Source organism: Eschrichtius robustus, chromosome 11 (genome assembly GCF_028021215.1).
Source record: "Eschrichtius robustus isolate mEscRob2 chromosome 11, mEscRob2.pri, whole genome shotgun sequence".
Lineage (NCBI taxonomy): Eukaryota > Metazoa > Chordata > Mammalia > Artiodactyla > Eschrichtiidae > Eschrichtius > Eschrichtius robustus.
Genome location: NC_090834.1, coordinates 15,782,700 through 15,806,836, shown reverse-complemented (window position 1 = coordinate 15,806,836; position 24,137 = coordinate 15,782,700). Strand labels below are relative to the sequence as shown.

The 24,137-nt window shown below is 40.5% G+C and overlaps 1 protein-coding gene across 4 annotated transcripts in view; it reads right to left on the bottom strand.

The window, feature by feature from the left end:
• The window catches only part of SIK3 (SIK family kinase 3), a 252,510-nt gene that overhangs the window by 38,217 nt on the left and 190,156 nt on the right, over positions 1–24,137 (bottom strand). For all 4 annotated transcript variants that reach the window (XM_068554683.1, XM_068554685.1, XM_068554684.1 and 1 more), the window contains exons 5-6: positions 13,354–13,478; positions 12,689–12,812 (exon numbers count right to left, since the gene is read on the bottom strand). In XM_068554683.1, coding sequence (XP_068410784.1) covers positions 12,689–12,812; positions 13,354–13,478 — 249 coding nt within the window. The remainder of the gene's footprint in view (positions 1–12,688; positions 12,813–13,353; positions 13,479–24,137) is intronic.

Sequence of the window (24,137 nt, the reverse complement as noted above, 5' to 3'; positions counted from 1 at the left end):
AATAATTACTAACATTTACCGAGCACTGTATAAGAGCTAGGCAGAGTGCTAATTAAAATAAATTAACCCTTTAAGTTAATTTAAGCATTTAATTCACACACTAATCCTTATTAGTATTATAAATATTTCACAAGTAAAGAAATTAACAATCTAGTAAGTTAAGAAACTTGACCAGATAATAAGAGGCAAAACCAGGATACAAATTCTGGTCAGTGTTATGCCAAAGCCAGAGTTTTTAACCGATATAATACCTAAATTAATTGTTGATGTATTAGGTAGCAGCTAGAGTATCTTTATAAAAACATATCAAATCAATTTCACTCCTCTTCCAACAGATCAAATGCCATGTAGTCACCACAGGTTCTATCACGATAGAGTCACCTATAAGCCAAGTTCATAGAAAGTGGGCTAGGTGATAACTTCATTGTCAGAAGGCTATGAACAGCTGGAAAACAGTGTTACGGGGAATGGCAAGTTGCATTAAGGTGAACTGAGAAGGCGGGGACATGACGGGGAGGCTGAAGTGCGCTACAGAAGAGTGAGCTTGGTTTATATACTCCGGTTGTTGCGTGGTGACGGGGACTGGGATGGAAGGCTGGCAACGACAGGCTTCCCCAGTCAAGGGATCACAGGCAGAAGGGGCAGGCAAAAATTCAGGGACTGGCCCTCAGAGTCTGCAGGCTGATCCCATGATGGAGGAAACGCCAACTGTCCCTTAAGCCCTTCAAGTGTGGCCAAAGTACGGGACATGCAAGGCAACCACGTTCAGCTCTGTGGGCAGAGGAGTGGTCTGAAAGGAACTGAGTCACAGATTCTTTCTGACCACATAAAACTGCTTGGAGCTGGGGGAGCAGAAGACATCTGTGTGCCAGGAGGCATGGGAAGAACGCGAGGAAGAAGCAGTCACCCAGGAAATTCATGCTTCTTACAGGTCCTTGGAAGAGGGTATGGTGTGGTTTCTCACAGCCTCTTTCCAGTCAATACTAGGTGTGTTCAAAGGTAATGCCAAAACATGTAGCCCAAGAGCTCTTTATTTTCAATAACTTTAACAAACTTCTTAATAAGGTTTAATTCTCCTGAGCAATTCAAATTTCAAAGAGAGCACTATTTTTCTCAAATCTCAAAAATCCAAAAAAGAAACACAAATAAATTGGCTAAAATGTCTGTTTCCCTGAAAAATGAATTAACTTTATATATATATATTTTTTTAAAGTTACATGGCACTAAAGTCTTCACACTTTTCAGAACAAGAATACCATGTGAAATACTGTCTGATTCTGCTATCCACTTTGGCCAGCTCCGTTACCAGTCTTGGGGAGAACTGACACTATTACAGCAGACAAACAGAACAAGACAGATGACTGGTCTGCAATGACAATCTCTGGATGGAGCACCATGGCTTTGATAAGAATCTGTGTTCTGGACTTACAAATGTTTGTGACTCAGAGCTCCTCTTTAATGCTATCTGCCTTTTCCAAAAGAAAAAAAGAAAAGAAGAAGTCTGTCATAATGTCCTGATCCTGTCATAATCATGGCTAAAAGAGTGTGCTATCTTGCAATGTCATGATCGCTACAGAAATAATTTAAAAGATCAATAAGAAATCATAGGTGTTTTTGCCAAGATACCTTCTTTCGGTATGAAGATGGCCGGAGTTAGGCACCCTCACTCTGCTTGTGGACTAAGTCCTAGAAATGATATTTTTTAACATGCCCAAGGAAACCCTGTCATTGTCAGCTGTCAGCTAAGGTCAAATCTATCTTACATAGCAACTATTTTAAAATCTAAACAAAGTAGACAAATGGTCTTAAAATTTGACATTTCTATGTATAAAGAACATACACTGAATGCACTGTCATATACCTGCACTGAGAGATCGCATAAATGTTAAGTAAAATCATACAAAATACAGGGTTTTTGTTGTTGTTACAATGAAATTTTGTTATACTGGATATTGCTAGAACAATGGTGCTGTAGGTATTAGAAGATTTTTACTCTATAGAAATTAATTTTGATACTTTACTGTTACAATAGAAATGCATAAACATTTCTAACTTGTATTTCTAACTTTAAAGTGATAGTCAATACCTCAGTTTTATACAATGAAAGAAAATACACAATCTTGGAACTAACTCTAATGGAACTTAATCTGTAATAACGTTGGTAGAGATAAGATTTGACTCATAATAAACAAGCACTGAGATCAGCTCCTCTAAAAGAAGTGACACTGAGGAAAAAAATGTCTTGTTTTGAAGCCATTTGCTTTTAGTTCTTTCGGGGAAAGAAAAATGGGAGTCCCAGTACTAAAGCATTCCGTAAAATTCCTACAAGAATAGCCCAACAGCAAGAGATCAGACAAGGAAGTAGAGAGTGATTTAAATACAAATTCTACCACCACTGGTTTCTGCAAATTATTATCAGAATGTTCTGGAATAGAAATAAAGTTCCTTACAACCAAAGTCCTGTGAGACACTTTCTATGGTTGAACAGAGGCCAAAGGGAGATGGCTTGGCACAATTTAGCAAATAATGATGGCGCAGATAAGAAAAGCTTCTATTAGGAATCCATGAAGTTAGGCTGAGAGGCTAAAACTTCCATTTTAACAGTTTATCAACCTGAGATAGACTAAGGAGAAAACAAGTGTTTGACCCATAGATATCCATTTATTAGAAAACCAACATCTATTTCTTGAACTTTGCTTATTTTCAAGGTGGCTGTGATCTTGCCAGAATTAAGATTTAGAAATTAGGAGACGTTGGCTTAAAGGCTGGGGATGACCACATTTACCTGCAGCCTTGACCTTGAAAAGCCCCTGACATGCCACACTGTTATACTAGAGGCTGTCCAATTTGCAGTTCACATTTTTTAAATACAAATTTGTCACTTACACTACCTTATTATTCAAATATATTTTAAGTCCTAACAGCAATCATTATAGTGGAAGAAAACTCTGGTTCAGTTTTACATCAGAGTCCAATACATAGTCCTTGATACTAACACTTTTTTCCAAAAATAATCCAGATGCAGATGGGCAAAGATACCCATTCCAGGACTCTCTGGATACTGGGAATAACCTGTGAGATATGTACTCACTGAGAATTGAAGTACAATCGAAGACAGTTAGGTGGCTTCTGAAGCCAGAGTGCACGGGCTCACATCTCAGCTCCGCCACTTCCCAGCTGTGTGATTCTGGGTGTGTTACTTATCCTTACCATGCCTCAACTGTCTTGTCTATCAAATGACAATAGCAGCCTACCTCATAGGGTTGTTTTAAATATTAAATAGGTTAATGCAACAATGTCTGGTACCAAGAAAGTGCTCAATGGATGTTAGCTACTATTCAAATCTCTGGAGTCCTTCCATCTAGAACTTCTTCCCTTACGCTATTTTTCTCTGTAGGGTTGCTGACGCTAGGAGACAGTGTGCTTGAAAAGGGTAGTAAGAGATAGGGCAGTGCCCATATTTACCCCCTGGTTTTCTATCATATTAGGTAAAATCACGGCAGAGCTGGTCAGGGGAGGCTTGCTTAACTCTGAGGTAGCCCTAGCCTCGTTCCTGACATCATGTGGATTTCTGCACTCACTAACACGAAAGCACTACACAGGTTGTCTCCCTAGCGGCTGAGTATACCTTAAAAAAGTATGAGAACTCTGAGCTCCTTAGTATACGGAGACTGATGGGCGAGTTACTTTAATCTCCTGTCCCAATCCCGCTTGCTGTGTGGTTCTTGATGAGTAAGCCAATCAGGGCAGGATCGTTTGCATCTAAGTAGAAGCTTTTTGGTAGTAGCTGCACGGTAGTCTCCATCAGAAGCATAATGTAAGCCCGGGTCTTGCATTCCCAGGGATAAAATGCTTATGCAGTATTACAATTAATTAAGTCACAATGAAGTCTAATCAATAAAGACTCAAAAATATTGTCCACAAGAGATCCCTATATACTTGTCTCAATGCATTTTGTTCACTGTAAATTAATTTTCCTTCAGCTAAATATTGGGCTGGCCAAAAAGTTCGTTCGGGTTTTTCCATAAGATGTTACCGAAAAACCCAAACGAACTTTTTGGCCAACCCAATAAATGACTGACCTTACTATATCTGCTAGCAGATGATATAAGTGGTGAATAAGACAAACTAGGCTTTAAGAAGTAGGCCTCTGATGGTTTTTAAAAACATACTGGTAGTGACTGAGCTTGGTGCTCAAAAAACTTTACGTTGTTGGCTTCCGTCAGTGGGACCGGAACTCAGAGAAAGCGACTGCTAACATATGTGGCCACGTCAGGTCTCACCTTCTGCAGAAACTCAAAAAAACAGCAAGGTTCAACTTTGAATCCTTTTACAATTTAGGCTCAGAGTTTTACCTAACTGCTCTCTGGGATGCTCTGAGAAGTTTAATCCAGAAACACTTGCCTAGACCAAATGTATTTTACTTGAGACATTGAAAGCCAACCCTATCGTAGATCAAACCCTTTTAAAAACTAGAAATCACTTGACCTGGTCATTTACATAATAATGTATATAATAAAAGTACATAAAACCAATTAATAATTCAGATCATCAGTGAGTTACCTATCACTTTAATAATAAAATGCAAGAGTCTGATGGAAGAGTCTATAGGTAAGTGATGATTCAATTTTTCACTAAAAAAAATTTACTGAATATTTACGCCATACCAGTTGCTCTTAAGGCTTATGGGAGGGTGATGATGTGTGTGTGAAACACAGTTCTGATATAAAGGAGTTTGCATTCTAGGGAAGAGGAGAGGAAGACACATACATAGCTATTGAACTAGGTCGTATAATATCGATCCCCCTTGAATAAATCCTCTTAAATTTATACCACTGTCATTGCAACTTGAAAGTATGTCTTTAGTATATCTCGGGATGTCCACGAAGGGAAGGTTGTATCATACGAACAAGACTAGGCCTAGAAATATCCACTAATTGGGAGGACACTTCATTCCACACATTACTGACAATAAAGAGATGCTTAGAATTCTTTAACTGTATCCATTTGTGTAGCATGGCCTCCCACACAGCTGTAGATGCTCTGGAATTCAACTTGGCTAGAAGAAGCTGGACCATGAGGCCTTCCCCACTCGGCCACCCAAATGCTCATTTGAAAAACGACACCAGCTCTGCTGGAGTTTCTGGATCCTTCTGGCAGAAAAATGGATAAATTCAGTTCAAGTCTATGACAACAGCCTGAGAAAAAAAGGATCTTGTGTCTTAGGACTTCCCTCAACTACATTATTATCTGTAGCACAGTAATGGCTGACCTGACAGGCTGGAAAGCGGCTGGCTCCAGCCTCCATATAAAGAATTAACTGTAGGTCTAACGAGGTGCAATTATGCCTAGAAACTAGAGGTGTAATCAGCAAAAAGAACTCAGGGACAGACTCTAGGTTTCCTTTACGTGAACTCGAAACTTTTTGGTACTTGAAGGAAGTCTAAGCTGAGAGAAGACTAAACCATCTTATGCATTCATTTTCTCCCGTGCCTTTATCCTTCTGACAGCAGTCTCGAAGGGCCTTGGGATTCAGGCCTACGCTGGTAGGCAAGGCCGAGCACACGTATGTCCCTGAGGGCAGAGAGATCACACTAGTAACACAGCAACCGTCTACTCATTTCCTAGATTGGGTTGTTTGTCATTTCCTGTACTTAATCTTACAAAAAATGTTATTCCTACTTAGGGAATTACTTGTCCAGGATTAAAAAGTGACCACATTTAGGATAATTATGTTGGCGTTCTATGAGTCTTCAAACTTCCGTGTTAACGTATATCATGTTATAAATATTAGCTCTTTCTAAGTAGTTAAAATGTTCCATGGTTTATTTCTAAGCACTGAGACACAATACGGCTGACAGCATGGTTAGCTATTTCACCAGCATCCACGATCGGAAGCCAGCTCCGGTAAGGCTTGAGTAAAAATCTTTTGCCATGATGTGGAGGTGGAGGGGAGAACGGATCCAAGTTGTTCACAGGAAACACTGTGGACACTGGAAAAGCAGAGGAAGTGGTTTGTTTACACTGCCCTTTCTTTGCAGCGGTGTGGTGTAGTAGAGCAGACACTGAATTTGAGTACTAACTTGGTCACTTATTACCTGTGTGGCTTTAGGCATGTCAACTAATTTCTTTAAACTTCAGCTTCTTAAACTTCATTGGTAAAATGATAAATGCTAGTGTCAATACCAATTCCAGAGTACAATTACATAGCTCAAATTAGATCAAGTATAGGAAATACTTTGTAAACTTGAAAGCCCTAAAGAAATGTAAGTTACCGTTATTGATATTATTATTTGAATTATTCGGTAGTGAGCACTGTAACAAATCTATGCATGCATTCATTCATTCAACAAATACTTACTGAGTGCCTACCAGGACCCATGCACTGTCCTAAGCCATGGGAATACAGCAGTGAACAAAAACAAAATTGTATTACAGTCAAGAGGCAGTGGGGATGAGGGGTGGGGACACAGTAAACAAATAATGTCAGGTAGTGGTTAAGTGCCATGAAAAACCGTGAAGCAGAGTTATGGAACGAGAATGACGGGGGTATCAGGAGAGGCCTCTCTGGGGGGACACTTAAGCAGAAACCTCAAGTTAGGTGAGGAAGCCATGTAAATATGTGAGGAAACAGGAATGCATGCACTTGGAAAGTCTGAGAAACAGCAAGGACGCCTCTGTAACTGGAGCTCGGGGCCTAAAGGGAAGAGAAGCAGGAAATGAGATTAAAGAGAGGGGCCAACCACAGTGTGCCTTGTAGGCCATAATAATAATGACTTTTGGAATTGTTTTCTAAGTGTAAATGAAAGCGACTGGAGGGTTTTAAGCAGGATCCTATTTACCATCTACATACTGTTTACTAAATCCTACTACATGCCAGATACTCTGCTAGGCTAGAGACAACTGTGAAAAAAACCCCACATTTTGTCTTTACTTTCTCTAAGCTCACAGTCTGGTATGGAAGATATATAATGAAAGAAACAATTACAATGAAATGTTTGGGAAGTCCTATGATAAAAGAAAGACTGGTAGAAATTATCTAGATTCTTATTTTTATCACATCTAATTTCTTGCTCTAGAATACAGGAGTGGGTGTCATGGGGTAGGGTAGGGGGAGGAAGAAGTACCCCATGCAGAGGGAGTTGCTCCAGAGAGTATCACTCGTTCAGGGAACCAGAAGGAAATTAGGGCAACTAGATGTAGAATGGGATCTGGGGCTGCAGAGATAGGCACAAGCCAGGTCACAGAAGTATTACTATGTCATTGTTTTTCAAAAAGCAGTCATGAGATCAATTCAGTAAGTTATAATTAACATTTTTAATGTAACAGAATAAAATGTATTAGAGTGCACTGCACCTAGTAAAGACAAGTTTTGCTTTTTAAAAAAACTTTCGTTCAGTTGTATGTATATATGTATTTTCTAGGTCACTGTATAAAATGTATCTTTTACTATGCTCATGGTCAAAAATGAAGTCAGTGCTCTAGCCACATTAAGGAACGAACTTCAACCTAGAGGCAATGGTAAACCATTGAAAAGTTTAAGCCGGAAAATGATATAACCAAATTTGTGTGTGTGTGTGTGTGTGTGTGTGTGTGTGTGTGTGTGTTTTGTCGTATATAGTTTAGAAACATTACTCATGCAGCCGTGTGGAGAATGCATTAGAGAGGGATAAGGCTGGAGCCAGGCGTCCATTTAATTGGCTATTATTTAATCCAGGCAAGAGCCACTACAGAAGCGTCTACAGGAATGGAGGCTTGAATCTACAGGATTTGGTTAAGTGAGCGGCTGTGGTGATGGTAAGAGAGGAGGAATCAAGGCTAGCTTCTTGGTCAGACGGTGACACCATTCACTAAGATAGGGAACACAGAATGGAGCAATTATAGGGAGGGATTAAATTCAGTTTTGAAAATGTTTCCATTGATGTGAATTCAAGACATACAAGTAAAGCTGACTGGTAGCAACTGGCTGGATGTCTAGCCTCTCATCCCAGAGGAGAGGTCTGGGCCAGAGAGTTACCCAAGTGTTAGCTGGGGACTGAACATCACTGGGTTCCCTGGAGCCACGGCAGTGAATAAGATGCAAGAAGAAAAGATTTAAAGGATGAACAGAGAAAGAGAAATCTGGCAAACAAGGTGTACTCAGAGAGACAGGAGGAAAACTGGAGAACGTGGCATCTGAGAAGCAATGGAAAAAAAAGTGTTTTAAAAAGTAAGGAGTGACTCAACAATAAGAAAACAAACAACCAAATTTAAAAATGGGCAAGGGACTTCCCCGGTGGTCCAGTGGCTAAGACTCCCCACTCCCAATGCAGGAGGGGCCTGGGTTCGATCCCCTAGTCGGGGAACTAGATCCCACGTGCCGCAACTAAGAGTTCCCGTGCCGCAATTAAGAGTTCCCATGCCGCAACTAAGACCCGGCACAGCCAAATAAATAAATAAATAAATAAATAAATAAATAAAATTTTTTAAATGGGCAAAACATTTAGACATGTCACCAAAGAAGATATACAGATGGTAAACATGCATATGAAATGTTAACTATCATACATCATCAGGGATTAAAAATTAAAATAACAAGATACCACTTCACATCTATTAGAACGGCAAAAATCCAAAGCACTGACAATACCAAATGCTGGTGGAGATGCAAGATGGTACAACCACTTTGAAAGACACTTTGGTGGTTTCTTACAAAACTAAACATACTCTTATGGTATAATCCAGCAATCACACTCCCTGGTATTTAGTCAGATGAGTTAAAAACTTACATCCACACAAAAACCTGCACACGGATATTTATAACAGCTTTGTTCATTATTGCCAAAACCTGGAAACAACCAAGATGTCCATCTGCAGGTGAATGGATAAGTAAACTGTGGTACATCCAGACAATGGAGTATTATTGAGCATTAAAAAGAAGTGAGCTATTAATCCACGAAAAGACATAGAGGAACCTTATATGCATATTACTAAGTGAAAGAAGCCAATCTGAAAAGGCTACATAATGTATGATTCCAACTATATGACATTCTGGAAAAGGCGAAACTGTGGAGACAGTAAAATGATCCTTGATTGCCAGAGGTTAAGGGAGCGGGAGGGATGAATAGGCACAGAGGATTCTTAGGGCAGTGAAACTGCTCTGAATGATACTATAATGGTGGATACATGTCATTATGTATTTGTCCAAACCCTCGGAATGTACAACACCAAAAGTGAGCCCTAGTAAACTATGGACTTCAGATGGTAATCCAGTGTAGTGTCGCTGCAGGTTGATGGACCGTAACAAATGTTCTACTTTGGTGCCGGACACTGACAGTGGAGGAGGCTATGGGTGTGAGGGGACAGGATGTATACGGGAGCTCTCTGTACTTTCTGCTTAATTTTGCTACGAACCCAAAACTGCTCTAAAAAATAAAGTTTATATTTAAAAAAAGAAAGAAAGGAGTGGTGAACTTTTAGCATTTAGCACTAAATACTGCTGGGCAGTCATGAAGATAAAGACTGAGGATAGCCAATAGATTATGACAAGATCACTGGTGACTCCGGCCAGAACAATACACTACACCCCTTCTCTGCTTCCTTCCAGAGTAAAACTGGAAAGAGCTGTGTCTATTTCCTTTCTCCACTTCCCTTCTACTCCTTTTCGGTTGCATCTACATGAGTTAGTGTTTTCCTCCTGCTCCTCCACCAAAACGTACTTCAGGATCATCAGTGATCTCCAAACCTTTAAATCCGATATTCAGTTCTGTATGGCTGTTGGCATAACTGATGACATTTTGGGCTCCTACCATGCCTCCTGTCCTTCCACTGACCCTACCTAGGACTGTGCTAAGTCACTTCTCTGTCATCAAGGACTCTGTAGTTAATAGACATTGTCTCATGATCATTAGGTCCAGGTGGCCTCTGTGCTCTGGTGGTCTCCAAACAATGATGAAGACCTTTGCTGACATATTCCTGGTGCCCATTAATAGACTAGCTACCCATTAATAAATATTGACTTAGGAATGCACTTACTGTTTCCAAGCACATACCCACCCCCCTTAGGTTAACTATAAAATTGTCCCCTTGGCAGTGCACAGTACCGTTGTGAATGTTCCTGGATGGTTGTCTGCCGGATCCTACTTACTCTGTAAGTTACCCTATAATAAACTGACCCACTGATCACCTGGAGCTGCCTACCTTGTTTTTCGGTCTCAAGATGCCTTCTCAGTTCAATGGGTGCTTTCCGTTCCCTCCGTCCTCCAACAAGTTCTCAGTCATCTGACCTATCAGCAGCACCCCACACAGTTCCTCATTCCCTCCTCCTTGAAACATTCTCTTCACTTGTCTTCTAGGACAGAGGACTCTCTGGCTTACCTTACTAGCCATTCCAATGCTGATCCCTCTTCACGTTCCTGATCTCTGAATATTAGTGTGTCCCAGAGATTAATCCTTAGACGTCTTCTCTTCTCTGCAATCATGGCCTAAAACGTGACCTTATCTCAGAGCTTAAAATACTGTATTATCTATATACCGATCATTCCCAAATGTGTATCGCTAGCCCACCACTCCCAACTAAGCTACAGTCCTATATTCAACTGCCTATACAATATCTCAACTTAGATGTCTAATGGGCATCTCAAACTAACACATCTAAAATATCTCTCCATTCCCATCTCTGTTAGCAGTTAATCCATCCTTCCAGTTGCTCAAGCCAAAACCCCTGGATTATTAATTTAATAATTACTTTTTCTCTCACATCAAATCCCACATATATGTTGTTGGAGCCAGACTGCCTAGGCTCAAATTCTAGTTTAGTCACTTAGTAGCTGTGTTATCTTGGGAAAACTGCTAAACATCTCCTGGCTTCAGTTCTATCACCTATAAAATGGGGGTAATAGTCCCATGTATCTTACAGGATTGTTAAAGTAATTAAATGAGTTAATGTTTGCAAAATGCTTGAAACAGAGCCTGCCACACAGTACATACTATCTCTCTCTCTCTTTTTTAAAAATATTTATGTATTTATTTATTTGTCTAGGCTGTGCCAGGTCTTAGTTGTGGCATGAGGGATCTTCGCCGCAGCATGCAAACTCTTAGTTGCGGCATGCGGGATCTAGTTCCCTGACCGGGGATCAAACCTGGGCCCCCTGCATTGGGAGCGTGGAGTCTTATTCAGTGGACCGCCAGGGAAGCCCCTGTATTATCTCTTGCATCTGACGACTTACCATCCCCACCTGTACACCCCACTCTGGGAACTAGCCACCAATATCTCTCATCTGGATTATTGCAAAAGTCTCCTACTAACTGGTCTCCCTCCTTCAGCCCTTGAACCTTTCAACCAACAGAGCTGCCAAAGTGATTTTTTTAGAAAACAAAAGTCACCGTAAAGTTCTTTAGATATTTTTGCATGTTTGAAAATATGCATAGTAAAAGTCAGAAAAAAACGAAAAGTCAGATAGTATCATTCCTCTGTTAAAATCCTCTGATCCTTTGCATTTCACTCCGAGTGAAAAAGGCCTTTACACTGACTGACTAAGCCCTCAAAGTGAGCTCTCTGTTGCCTCTCTGGCGGCACCTCCCCTGTCCCCTCATTCATTCCTTTCCAGCACAGAGGCTTCCGTCTGTGCTCCCTCACTGGGGCCTTTCCACCTGCCGTCCCCTCAGCCTGGAAAGCTCTTCCTCAGACCGCACGGCTCATGCCCTTGCCTTCTCCAAGCCTTCGCTGAAATGCTGACTTCTCAGGGAAGGGGTTCCCTGACATACCTTTCCAAATAACCACCCACCCACCATCCCTAACGCCCCTTCTCTATTTTATTTTTCTCACAGCTTTTTTCGAAAATGCATTTTAGAAATAAAATTTCTGAAATTTATTCTAGATGCAATTCTCATTTATTCTAAAACGTAATTCCCACGTGCTTATACTGTGTTGCCAACCCAGTGGACATAGCCTCTGTATGTTGTTCCTTAAAGTGAAATCATGATTAAGAAAAACTAAATAGATTGCTTACAGCATTGCCTCCAAAATGTTCTTTTCTTACGTGCATATAGATGGTGATGAAACACTGTAGATTCTGGGAGTCTGGTGTCTGTTTTCAGTGTTAAATTCTTCTAAGAGCTACTTACCCTATTGCCCACTCATTTAAAAAGCACTTTTTGAGTCTGGGGGATAAATGTCATAGAAGCAGGAAATGTAGTAGCAGCAAGATTAAGATGCAAAGCCTGCTTTATCCTTGGCATTTATTACCACACCTCAATGGGGCCCCATTAAATAGAAATATCATCCTGAAAAAGGGTGAGAGATGAGGTGAAGACAGGGGTGAAACTACTATGGCTACTGCTACTATGCGATGGACCTATTAACTTTACACACATTATTTAATTTAGTTCTCATAGTAGCAGCCCTCACAAAACTGTCAGCCGTTTATTGACGAGGAAACTGAAGCTCAGAAAGACTTAGTAATCTGCCACACCACACGAGTCGTCCTATGTAGAGCCCAGAGCCAAACTCAGGAGGGTTATCTGATGCCAAAGCCTAGATGCTCTGTTCCTATAGAACCTTGCCTCCGGAGGTGTCAATTCAGCAAACCGGAGCCAAAAAAGGTGGTTAAATGGGCAATTTATACTCTGCCACTCAATTCCTGGGATAACTTAGCATGTCTAATGTTCCATGAACCCAGTCATAGCTGTGTGATGGCAACTCCCTTACCTGTGGACATAAAAAATGGGATGCGGAACTTTCCACTCAACACCCGGGCCCGCAGATTCTGCAGTGTGCTCCCATCGAATGGCAGGGCACCACACACAAGCACATAGAGGACGACTCCGAGGCTCTGCATCCCAAACGGAGAGTACGTACAATTAATCACATCAGAGGAAACAAAAAAGGCCATTATAGTATGTGTATGAAGATAATGGTGAGTCATGCACGAGATAATGGAACAAACTTTTTCTTCTTTTTTTATGAGAAATAATATGGGGCATTGTCAAGGCCAATCATCTTTAGAATACTCAGCATTCTTCTTTGCTTCCAGACATTACTTTTTGGGAACATAACTGGAATTTCTCTCAGTACTCATCCTAGGGAGAAGGCAAGTGGCAACAACAGAAAGAATTTCTGTTCTTGGCAAGGGTACCCATCCAAGCTTGCCTTAGGGATTTTTTTTTTTTTTTTTGCAGATGCAAAGGGGGAGGTTGAACTCTGTGGCTCAGTCCATAAGACAAAGGTTGAAGAACAGACTGCACAAAGAATTGGGAATTCAAAGAACAGGTGATCAATTCTAGTGCAGTACTACGTGTTGTCCAGGATGAGGAGAGCTGTCATCAATCAAGGGTAACTAATGCTACGGGGTATAAGAGAAGGCAGTCACGTACCCAGATGTCCACTTTGGGCCCATCATATTCCTTTCCTTCAAAGAGTTCAGGTGCAGCATAGGGAGGGCTGCCACACCAGGTCTTTAGCAGCTGCCCAGGGGTGAAGAGGTTACTGAAGCCAAAATCTAGAAAGACAAATGGACATAACTCATGTTATCTTTACCCAGTGAATACTAGTTTCTAGTCAATAGAATAAAGGTTCTGGATCCTTAAGTCTGAATATCAAACACGAAAAGAGAACCTTTAGAAATTATATAACCAGCCGCTTAAATTTAAAGTAATAGTGAAATAGAGATACAGATGGGCTGGAACGCAAAAGACATATGGTTAACTAAAAGTAAATATGATTGGTTTACGTCAGCAAAACCAGCACCGTTTCCTTCATAAATCTGGACTGAGTGAGGTGAGTGGAATTTATTTCTTTAAGAACAAAAATAAAATTGGATAATGATTGATATTAAGACCACATCAGAGTCAGTAAATACATGTTAAGTCTACTCACCTGGACCCAGGATTTTCAGATTATTTTTACTTCTTATGACAAACACATTTATGACCACTAGAGATATAGTGAACTTAAAAATTAGACAAAGTGACTTTATTATCATTAAGGTGGAAGAATATGCAACTTATTTACAAACAAACCACGAACACTTACATTTTAACTTCAACTCCTTTTGTGCTTCAACTTCCCCCCTTCATTTCTCCCCCTCCCACTGTTTGAAGAGAGAGTTGACGGGACATAGGAGGGGTGCGGTTTGGGGAGGAATACTAAGAAAATGAACAAGGATGGCAGGCAAAGGATAGAGTCTCGCTGACTTATAAATACTTTTATGCACATAGATATTTAGATGAACAACGTGCAGGTATGACAGGCTAGAGCTCCCTCCTGCCCCCAGGACTACCACATTCCCACAGTCCCAGCAGCTGAAGACTCCGGGCACCTCCCTACTCTCGGAAACTCTCCTCTCTTTCCTAGTTTTACTCTCGTTGACAACTCTGCCTCCTTCTGCTATTTGCTTTTCTTCTTCCTACCTTCTCCAGAAGGTGCTTTCTAGTAAACCATGTGCTGATTTTGACTATCGCTCCTTGCCCTGTATTTTCTCAGGGCCAGCTCTTCTGGTCCCACAGCTTCCACTCTCATTTGTTTGGTAATGATTCTCCAAATTCATATCTTTGGCCCTGGTACCATGCTTAAGTTCCTGACATGAACTTCCAGTACTTGCCTGGGAAGAAACATCTCAAACTCCCCATTTTCCAAAATCAAATCTGCTCTTCCAGCAATGTTCCCATGTTCATTCATGGCACTACCTTCGCGCCACTAGGAGCACTGCCATCTTTGTTCCTTGCTCCTTCTCACCTCCATTTCAAACTGGAGGTACAGCTTTTACTGCTTCTACCCTGTAAGTGTGTCTTGAACCTATCTCCTTCTTTCCATTTCCATTCCTCCCACCTCAGTTCATACTCTTATTATCTCTGACCTCGACCGATGCTCTTGCTTACTACCCTCTATTTCATTTCCCTCTAAGCCACCCATTCATAGCACAGTGAACGTGACACAAATCACATCGTGCTGCCTCCTTGCTCGAAAACGTTCGGTGGCTCCCTTCTGCTTACAGAACAGTCTAGCTCTGGTAGCATTGTCACTTGAGGTCCTCATGACCCAGCTCCACCCAACCTTTCCAACTCACTCCTAGCCATTCTAGCAACACTAGACTATGCACAGCCTGTGTTTATGTGCCTCTCTTATGCTACTTACTCTCTGTGCCATGCTTTTTCCCTTCCTTGCCACATTTGAAAGAGCACTCATTTTCAAGGCCCAGTCAAATATTACTTCCTGTATGAAGCCTAAACTGACTCCCACCACAAAATACCATGCCAGTGGCTTCCTCCTCTGTGCTTCCGTGGCCCTTTGCTTATACCTCTACAGCCCAATTACAACTCTGCCTCATGCTATACTTAGTTGTATTATGTGTTTATACCCTCCACTAGTTAGTAAATGGGAGGGATATCGTTTTATTTATTTTAGTCTCCACACAGTGTTTTCATACATAGCAGGGACTCAAGAAAGGGTCACTAAATTAAACTGCAATAAAACTGCAATAAAATCACTGGGCCAATCCTCTTATCACCTCTTGGCTACTGGAGCCTTTTCATACTGACTGGCAGCTGGCCAGCTACTAGAGCCTCTACCTCCCAGCCAGCCCTCCTAAGGTTGTAAAAAACTTAAGGATCACAAGGGGCTTAGAGGTCAGAGCCATCATCAGAATCACTATAGCTACTTCAAGGAGAGAAATCCAATACTCTCGTTCATCAATGCAAAATAAATGCCTCTTCTGCCAAGTCTTCCTGAATCTCCTATAAGAAATGTCCTCCACCTACCTTCTCTGCACTCCCTTATTACTTTGTATTCCTCCTTTATTTGGGGTATTTACATATATAAATATCCTATTCTTCTAGCTCCTTAAAAATATCCTATCTCTCTAGTTGAGGTCTACCCCCTCTCTCCCTAGTTCCTTAAAAATACCTGTTTCATCTCTGACTCTCTCACATTACCTAGCATACTGTTTAATTTAAACACAGTAGGTACTTAACAAATGTTGACTATGAATGCAACTGCAATTAAAGCCCTACCAACTAACCTACAGCTTTTGAAACCCAGTACTTTTAATTTATAAGTTAAAGTCTGCATGCACTGAAACCTGTTTTTCTTAAGAGACTGGGGATAGGTTGCTAAAAATCCCAACAAATGAGATTCAGCAGAGCAGGTATCTTTCGGAATTATCTAGAAAGAGGGCTCTTGATATATCTTTTAATTGGTTGGCAAAGACCTGCACCAGGTCCTTTCCCACGACTAGCCTTCTCTGCACAGCGAGGAAGACATGCTGATGGAGTCTGTAATAACTAATGGACTCTGACACTGGTGTGACTGGAGAGCAAAGTCCAGAAGAGTCATGGAGTATTCTGCTTGTGTTTTGAACGGAGAATGCAACAGGGCAGGCAATGAATTAAAACCACTTGATTTTTTTTTTTAAATAAATTTATTTATTTATTTTTTGCTGCGTTGGGTCTTCGTTGCGGTGCACGGGCTTCTCATTGCGGTGGCTTCTCTTGTTGCGGAGCACGGGCTCTCGGCTCGCGGGCTTCAGTAGCTGTGGCTCGAAGGCTCTAGAGCGCAGGCTCAGTAGTTGTGGCGCACGGGCTTAGTTGCTCCATGGCATGTGGGATCTTCCCGGACCAGGGCTCGAACCCGTGTCTCCTGCATTGGCAGGCGGATTCTTAACCACTGGGCCACCAGGGAAGCCCTAAAACCACTTGATTTTAAAACTTCCTAATAAACAGCTTAAAGTATATAGGAAATCTGTCATTTTGAACAATGAATGCTCTATCTACAATTAGCAACCTTTCTATGCTTTTACTCTGTCGGGCAGGAGAAGGCACAGACTTCATGGCACGAGCTTGTTTTTTAATCTACCAAACAGGAAATCTTTACAAAGGAAACAATATTAAAGGAAACCATCTTCGGCGATGGTTATAGGCTTAGATTGCTATTAGGTGCTTATATGAGAAATGAGTGTGCAAGAATGAATGACATGATCAGAGCCTGACATCTAGAGATGCCACATCGGGGGAAACACCTGCTTCCACAGCATGTTACAGCCACACAGCTGCATTCAACAGCTAGACCCAATGACCGAGAGCAAGATTTCAGTAAGATTCAACAAGAAACCCCCCACCAGCAGCTCGCTCCTATTTCCTATTACAGAGTAAGCAAAAACCCTTTAGTCTTGTAAACCTGTCATGGGGTCTCCTCTAATCATTCCAAGTATTGTTCTTACTCCTAACCCTAAAGTGTTGCACATTTAAGCAAAATCTGTTTTGCCATGCTTGTTATGACACTTGTTGGAATGGACTTGTTCATCTTATTTTTGGCTCAGCCGCTGAGCCAAATGTCTTTCAGTCTTTACTAAAGCTTCTTATTCCTAATGTCTCTTTCATGGTCTTTAAGTTCCTCCATTATCTTCACTCATGTATTTAACATGTATTTCTGGAACCCTTCCAATCAGTAGAGCAATGTGTTGGTTCCTATGAAAGAACCAAAGGCAGAAAAGAGACGTTCCTATGGAAGGACTTAAAAAGAAAGCAGAACTTAAGGTGAGTGGATTGGAGCTGGAGAAGCAGAGGGGGATGTGGAAAGGGTTTTCTAAGTGGTGGCTGGGCAAAAGCAGAGTAAAGGCAGATCACTTGGAACTAGTGTGCTAAGTTGAAGCAACAATAAAGAAACTGCCCTGGGTATGATGTAGGGTTCACCAGAGGCATATGGCAAAAAATAACGTTACACAGTAGCAACAGGCCAGACAAAATATAGCTTTAAATGATAGAACAAGGACCCTAGATTTCACCATGTGGACTTTTCTTTCTTTCCTTTTCTCCTATTTCCCCCAAATTTATGAATTTTATTAGATTTCGGATACAAAGAATTTGATTATGAATTAATTATAATCTTTGGTTCCTGGCACACTCTCACCATTGCTCCACATGCGGCCTGCTTTTATTTAGACTTCTCTTCTATAGCCTTATTATATAAAATTCACCCATTTAAAGTGTACTTTCAGTGGTTTTTAGTGTATTCATAGAGTTGTACACCATTACCTCAATCAATATTAGAACATTTTCATCAACCTAAAAAGAAACCCTGTACCAATTAGCAGTCACTCTCCATATCTCCCCCCTCAACTCTCCCACCAATGCCTCCGCCCTAGACAATCACTAATCAACTTTTTGTCTCTATGGATTTGACTACTCTGGACATTTCATATAAAAGGAATCATACAATATGTGGTCTTTTGTGACTGGCTTCTTTCAATTAGCATAGTGTTTTCAAGGTTCATACACACTGTAGCATCTATCACTAGTTCATTCTTTTTTTACTGCTGAATAATATTCCATGGTATGGACACACCACATTTTATGTATCCATTCATCAGTTGATGGATATTTAGGTTGATTCTTTTTTTTTTTTTGGTACTATGAATAATGTTGCTATGAACATTCACATAAGTTTTTTTGTGGATGTATGTTTTCATTTCTCTTGGGTATATACCTAGTAGTGGAACTGCTGGGTCATACGGTAACTCCATGTTTGGTCTTCTCAGGACCTGCACAAACCGTTATCTGAAGTGGCTGCAACACTTTACATTTCCATCAACAATGTACAAGAGTTCCAATTTATCCACATCCTTCCCAACACTTTTTTTTTTTTTTTTTAATGTTTGGCTGCATTGGGTCTTCGCTGCTGCACGCGGGCTTTCTCTAGTTGTGGCGAGCGGGGGCTACTCTTTGTTGAGGTGTGCGGGCTTCTCATTGTGGTGGCTTCTCTTGTTGCGGAGCACAGGCTCTAGGCCCGTGGGCTTCAGTAATTGTGGCGCATGGGCTTAGTTGCTCCGAGGCATGTGGGATCTTCCTGGACCAGGGCTCAAACCTGTGTCCCCTGTGTTGGCAGGCGGATTCTTAACCACTGTGCCACTAGGGAAGCCCCTTCTCAACACTTATTACTATCTTTTTATACATTTTAAATGACAGCTATCCTGGGTGGGGGATTGGTTTTAATTTGCATTTCCCTTATGGCTAATGATGTTGAGCATCATTTCATGTGCTAATTGGCCATTTGTATATCTTCTTTGGACAAATGTCTATTCAAATCTTTTGCCCTTGGGCTTCCCTGGTGGCGCAGTGGTTGAGAATCTGCCTGCCAATGCAGGGGACACGGGTTCGAGCCCTGGTCTGGGAAGATCCCACATGCCGCGGAGCAACTAAGCCCGTGAGCCACAACTACTGAGCCTGCACGTCTGGAGCCTGTGCTCTGCAACAAGAGAGGCCGCGACAGTGAGAGGCCCGCGCATCACAATGAAGAGTGGCCCCCGCTCTCTGCAACTGGAGAAAGCCCTCGCGCAGAAACGAAGACCCAACACAGCCAAAAATAAATAAATAAATAAATAAATTTATTTTAAAAAAAAAATCTTTTGCCCATTTTTAAATTGGGTTAACTTTTTATTATTGAGTTGTAAGAGTTATTTATATTCCCTGGATACAAGTCCGTTGATATGATTTGCAAATATTTTCTCCCATTCCGTGGATTATCTGTTCACTTTCTTGATAGTGCCCTTTGATGCACAAAAGTTTTCAATTTTGATGAAGTCCAATTTATCTAGATTTTCTTTTGTAACTTATGCTCTCGGTGTCATATCTGAGAAATCATTGCCTCACCCAAGGTCACAAAGATTTACCCCTATGCTTTCTTCTAGAAGTAGTTACTTATTTTTAGTTATGCAGTGAGCACCCCTGAACCCACCACCCAAATAGAAAACTGCTATCTTAATAATTACATCTAATCATAAGCACTACCCATCCCATCCCCTGTCCTCTTCCAACCATTGATTTTCAACCCTGTGTGTACATCAGAATCACCAATGTACTTAGAGTGATCCACAAACCTTACTTCAGACCTACTGGATCTCCTGGAAATAATTTAGACATCTGAATGTAAACAGATAAAACAACTGTTTCCAAAGAGGTTTGAGAACCACTCTTACAGTAATGAGTCGTTAGAACCTCTGGTACGGGCAGATGCAGTAAAACGAACCTGAAAGCAAGACTAGATTAAGTGTGACGTGAAGTAGAAGGCCTGTGAGAAAGTAGAAATAGTGAAAATGAGAAAGACAACTCAAAAATTATTTTGAAAAAAGACTGGACAGTACTTGAGGACAGATAATAATACATGGGATGAAAAGGAGTGAAAAGTAGAGAGGAGTTGATTTGGGAAGAAAAAAATTTTTGGGGGGTCCTGGATTGAGTTTAAGAAGGTGAGAAGAAATTCAAGTGAAGATGTTCTGATGAAATGAGTTGCAGTAATGAATGGATACAAGTTTTTTGAAAGAATAAGTAGAGAAAAAAGGATGGCTGGGAATCAAGGCTTAGGAAACACCCATAGGTACTTCCTATGCTTTAGGTGCAGGAATAGAAAGAAAAAGGAGCAAAAGGGAGAGAGAAATATATCATTATAAAAAGAAAGCTGAGAGAGGAGAAAAACATTTCAAAGAAGGAAAAGGTGGTCTGCAGCATCCATATAATGTCATCCAAGTACTATGCAACTTTCATCTGAGGGAAAACTATATCACATGTAATTACTCTAGAATAGAAGTGGTATACTTTCCCCTCAGAATTTTTGTTAGTTAATCTGTCTTAATGCTAAGTCATAGGAATGAACTAAGAACATAACCTAGATTCATTCTGAATCATCCGGAATGTCACACTACGAATAAAATAAGGCCTTTCTTACGTTGGATGACAACCAATAAATAATAATTCTGAACTATGAGTAAATTTGTTCAGGGAACTTAGAAACGAGCAACGCGGCCACTCAGCTGAGTGGCAAGGACCCTGGAGAGCCAAGTATCCTGGGCTGCCCTGATTCGTCTCTCTCAGTGCCACAGTTTTCCCATTGGTGCAGCACTTTGAATTCTGTGGAATAAACAGCCATTTTTCAAGGGACACTCTGTCAAGTGCTGTGTTATCGTACCATGTATTTATTATCTCACTGAGATGAGCGTTATTTTTGTTTTACGTCTGGGAAAGTGAGGGTCATTAAGTAACATGTTCAAATTTAAAGTTTAAAAAAAACCCCAAAACTTACTAAGCACAAGGCCCAGCCTATAATGCCAGCCCGGATGCCCTCAAAGCCCGCATCCACACTGTGCTTTCAGCATCAGGTATATGTTTATATTGAGGTAAATGTACATCCCATAACTATTTTTATACAACTTCCAAACTCCTGAGTTATTATATTCTACTGTTTTTCATTTTCTTCTTGACTGCCAACCCTTTGTTCTGCTTATGTAATTCCCAAAGGCATACAGGGCTTGAGACATACTGCTTCTTTACAAGTTGCTTTAAAAACAGCGCACTGAAAAGGAGAGTAGGCACTGTATATCACTGAGAAAAGGATGAATTTCTCAGTAAATGGCACAGGTGCATCTGATTTTCCATATGGGAAAAAATTAAATAGGACACCTTCCTCACATCATATCCTAAAATTAATTCCAGGTGGATCACAGACTTAATGTAAAAGGTAAAACTACAAAGTTTTTTATAAAACAATAAAGGAGACTATCTTTATAGCCTCAGGGGATGGAAGGATTTCTTAAACAAGAAGCAAAAGGCACAAATCATAAAGGAAAAGATGGTAAATTCGGTTACATTAAAATTATGCTAAAATGTCTAGGACAGGAAGCACATGAAAAGCTGCTCAACATCACTAATTATTAGAGGAATGCAAATCAAAACTACAATGAGGTATCACCTCACACCGGTTGGAATGGGCATCATCAGAAAATCTACAAACAACAAATGCTGGCGAGGGCGTGGAGAAAAGGGAACCCTCTTGCACTGTTGGTGGGAATGTAAATTGATACAGCCACTATGGAGAACCGTATGGAGGTTCCTTAAAAAAGTAAAAAAAGAACTACCATATGACCCAGCAATCCCACTACTGGGCATATACCCAGAGAAAACCATAACTCAAAAAGACACATGCACCCCAATGTTCATAGCAGCACTATTTACAACAGCCAGGACATGGAAGCAACCTAAGTGTCCATCGACAGACGAATGGATAAAGAAGATGTGGCACATATATACAATGGAATATTACTCAGCCATAAAAAGGAATGAAATTGGGTCATTTTTAGAGACGTGGATGGACCTAGAGACTGTCATACAAAGTGAAGTAAGTCAGAAAGAGAAAAACAAATATTGTATATTAACACATATATGTAGAATCTAGAAAAATGGTACAGATGAACCCGTTTGCAAGGCAGAAATAGAGACACAGACATAGAGAACAAACGTACAGACACCAAGGGGGGAAAGCAGGGCGGGGGGTGGGAAGAATTGGGGATATTGGGATTGACATATATACACTAATATGTATAAAACAGATAACTAATAAGAACCTGCTGTATAAATATAAATAAATAAAATTTAAAAAATAAAGTCTGCCTTGCTCATAACAAAATTATACTAAAATGTCTATTCATTGAAAGATATTTTAAAGAGTGAAATGAGAAATCACGAAATGAGAGAAGCTATTTGTAACCCACAAAACAAAAGACTCATATCCTTATTATTGAAACAAAAACTCCTATAAATCAGTAAGACAGACAACCCAGTAGAAAAATGGGCAAAAGACTTACTTAAGCAGACACTTCACAAAAAAGGCCAAAGACATGAAAAGGAGTTCAATCTCATTATTAAAGACAAAATTAAAAACTAAAACCACAATGAGATAACCATTACACACTCACCAAACTGACAAAAATTATAATGTGTAATAATATCCAGCACTACACACTACTATACAGAAAGTGGATAGCTAATAGGGACCTACTGTATAGCACAGGGAACTCTACTCAGTGCTCTGTAGTGGCATATATGGGAAAAGAATCTGAAGGGGAGTGGATATGTGTATATGTATAGTTGATTCACTTGGCTGTACACCTGAAACTAACACAGCATTGTAAATCAACTATACTCCAATAACAAATTTTAAAAAAATACACAGCACTGGTGAAGACATGCAGGAATGGGAACCCTCACACAAACTGACACACCAGTTTAGCATCACCCAGTAAAATCTGAAAACAGACATACAGTACAACCTAGCAACTTTACTCCTGGGTTTATACTCTTAAATGTTTAAGAATGCACATTAATGTTTAAGAATGCAATGTTCGGGGCATCCCTGGTGGCGCAGTGGTTGGGAATCTGCCTGCCAGTGCAGGGGACACGGGTTCGAGCCCTGGTCTGGGAGGATCCCACATGCCGCGGAGCGACTAAGCCCGTGAGCCACAATTGCTGAGCCTGCGCGTCTGGAGCCTGTGCTCCACAACGGGAGAGGCCACGATAGTGAGAGGCCTGCGCACCGCGATGAAGAGTGGCCCCCACTTGCCGCAACTAGAGAAAGACCGCGCACAGAAACGAAGACCCAACACAGCCATAAATAAATAAATAAAAAAATTAAAAAAAAAAAAAAAAAAAAAGAATGCAATGTTCATCGCAATTGTTAGTCAGAGCTCCGAACTAAAAGCAATCCAAATATCCATCAATGGATAAAATGGAAAAATAACTTGTGGTATACTTCTGTCATGGAATACTAGAAAGAAATAACTGCGCCACAACTACTGAAGCCTGCACGCCTAGAGCCCCAGCTCAGCAACAAGAGAAGCCACTGCAATAAGAAGCCTGCAGACCACAACGAAGAGTAGCCCCGCTCACTGCAACTAGAGAAAGCCCACGCACAGCAACAAAGACCCAATGCAGCCAAAAATAAATAAATAAATAAAATTTAGAAAATGGTCCACATCAAAAAATTAATAATAAAAAATAAAAAGGAATAAAGGTATGAGAACTCAGAGCTGCCCTTAGAGAACAGCTAAGAGGGTAGGAACTGGGAGTTACTTGCTGAAACAGGAATCCCAGTGAAGTTTTTGTTGAAAACAGCAATAATCCTATTTGAAGAAGAGCAAACTATGAAGATGTGATATATAATGATAAAGTTTAGAGTTGTAGTTAAAAACAATTTAAAAGTAGTAAATATTTTAATGATATATAATTGCTGTCATAATTTAACAGCAATTAGGTAAAAATGATAAGCAGTTCACTTCATTCAAAATATTAGTATTAGTGTTATACTAATAAAATAACTACTTCTCAGTAACTCATATTAA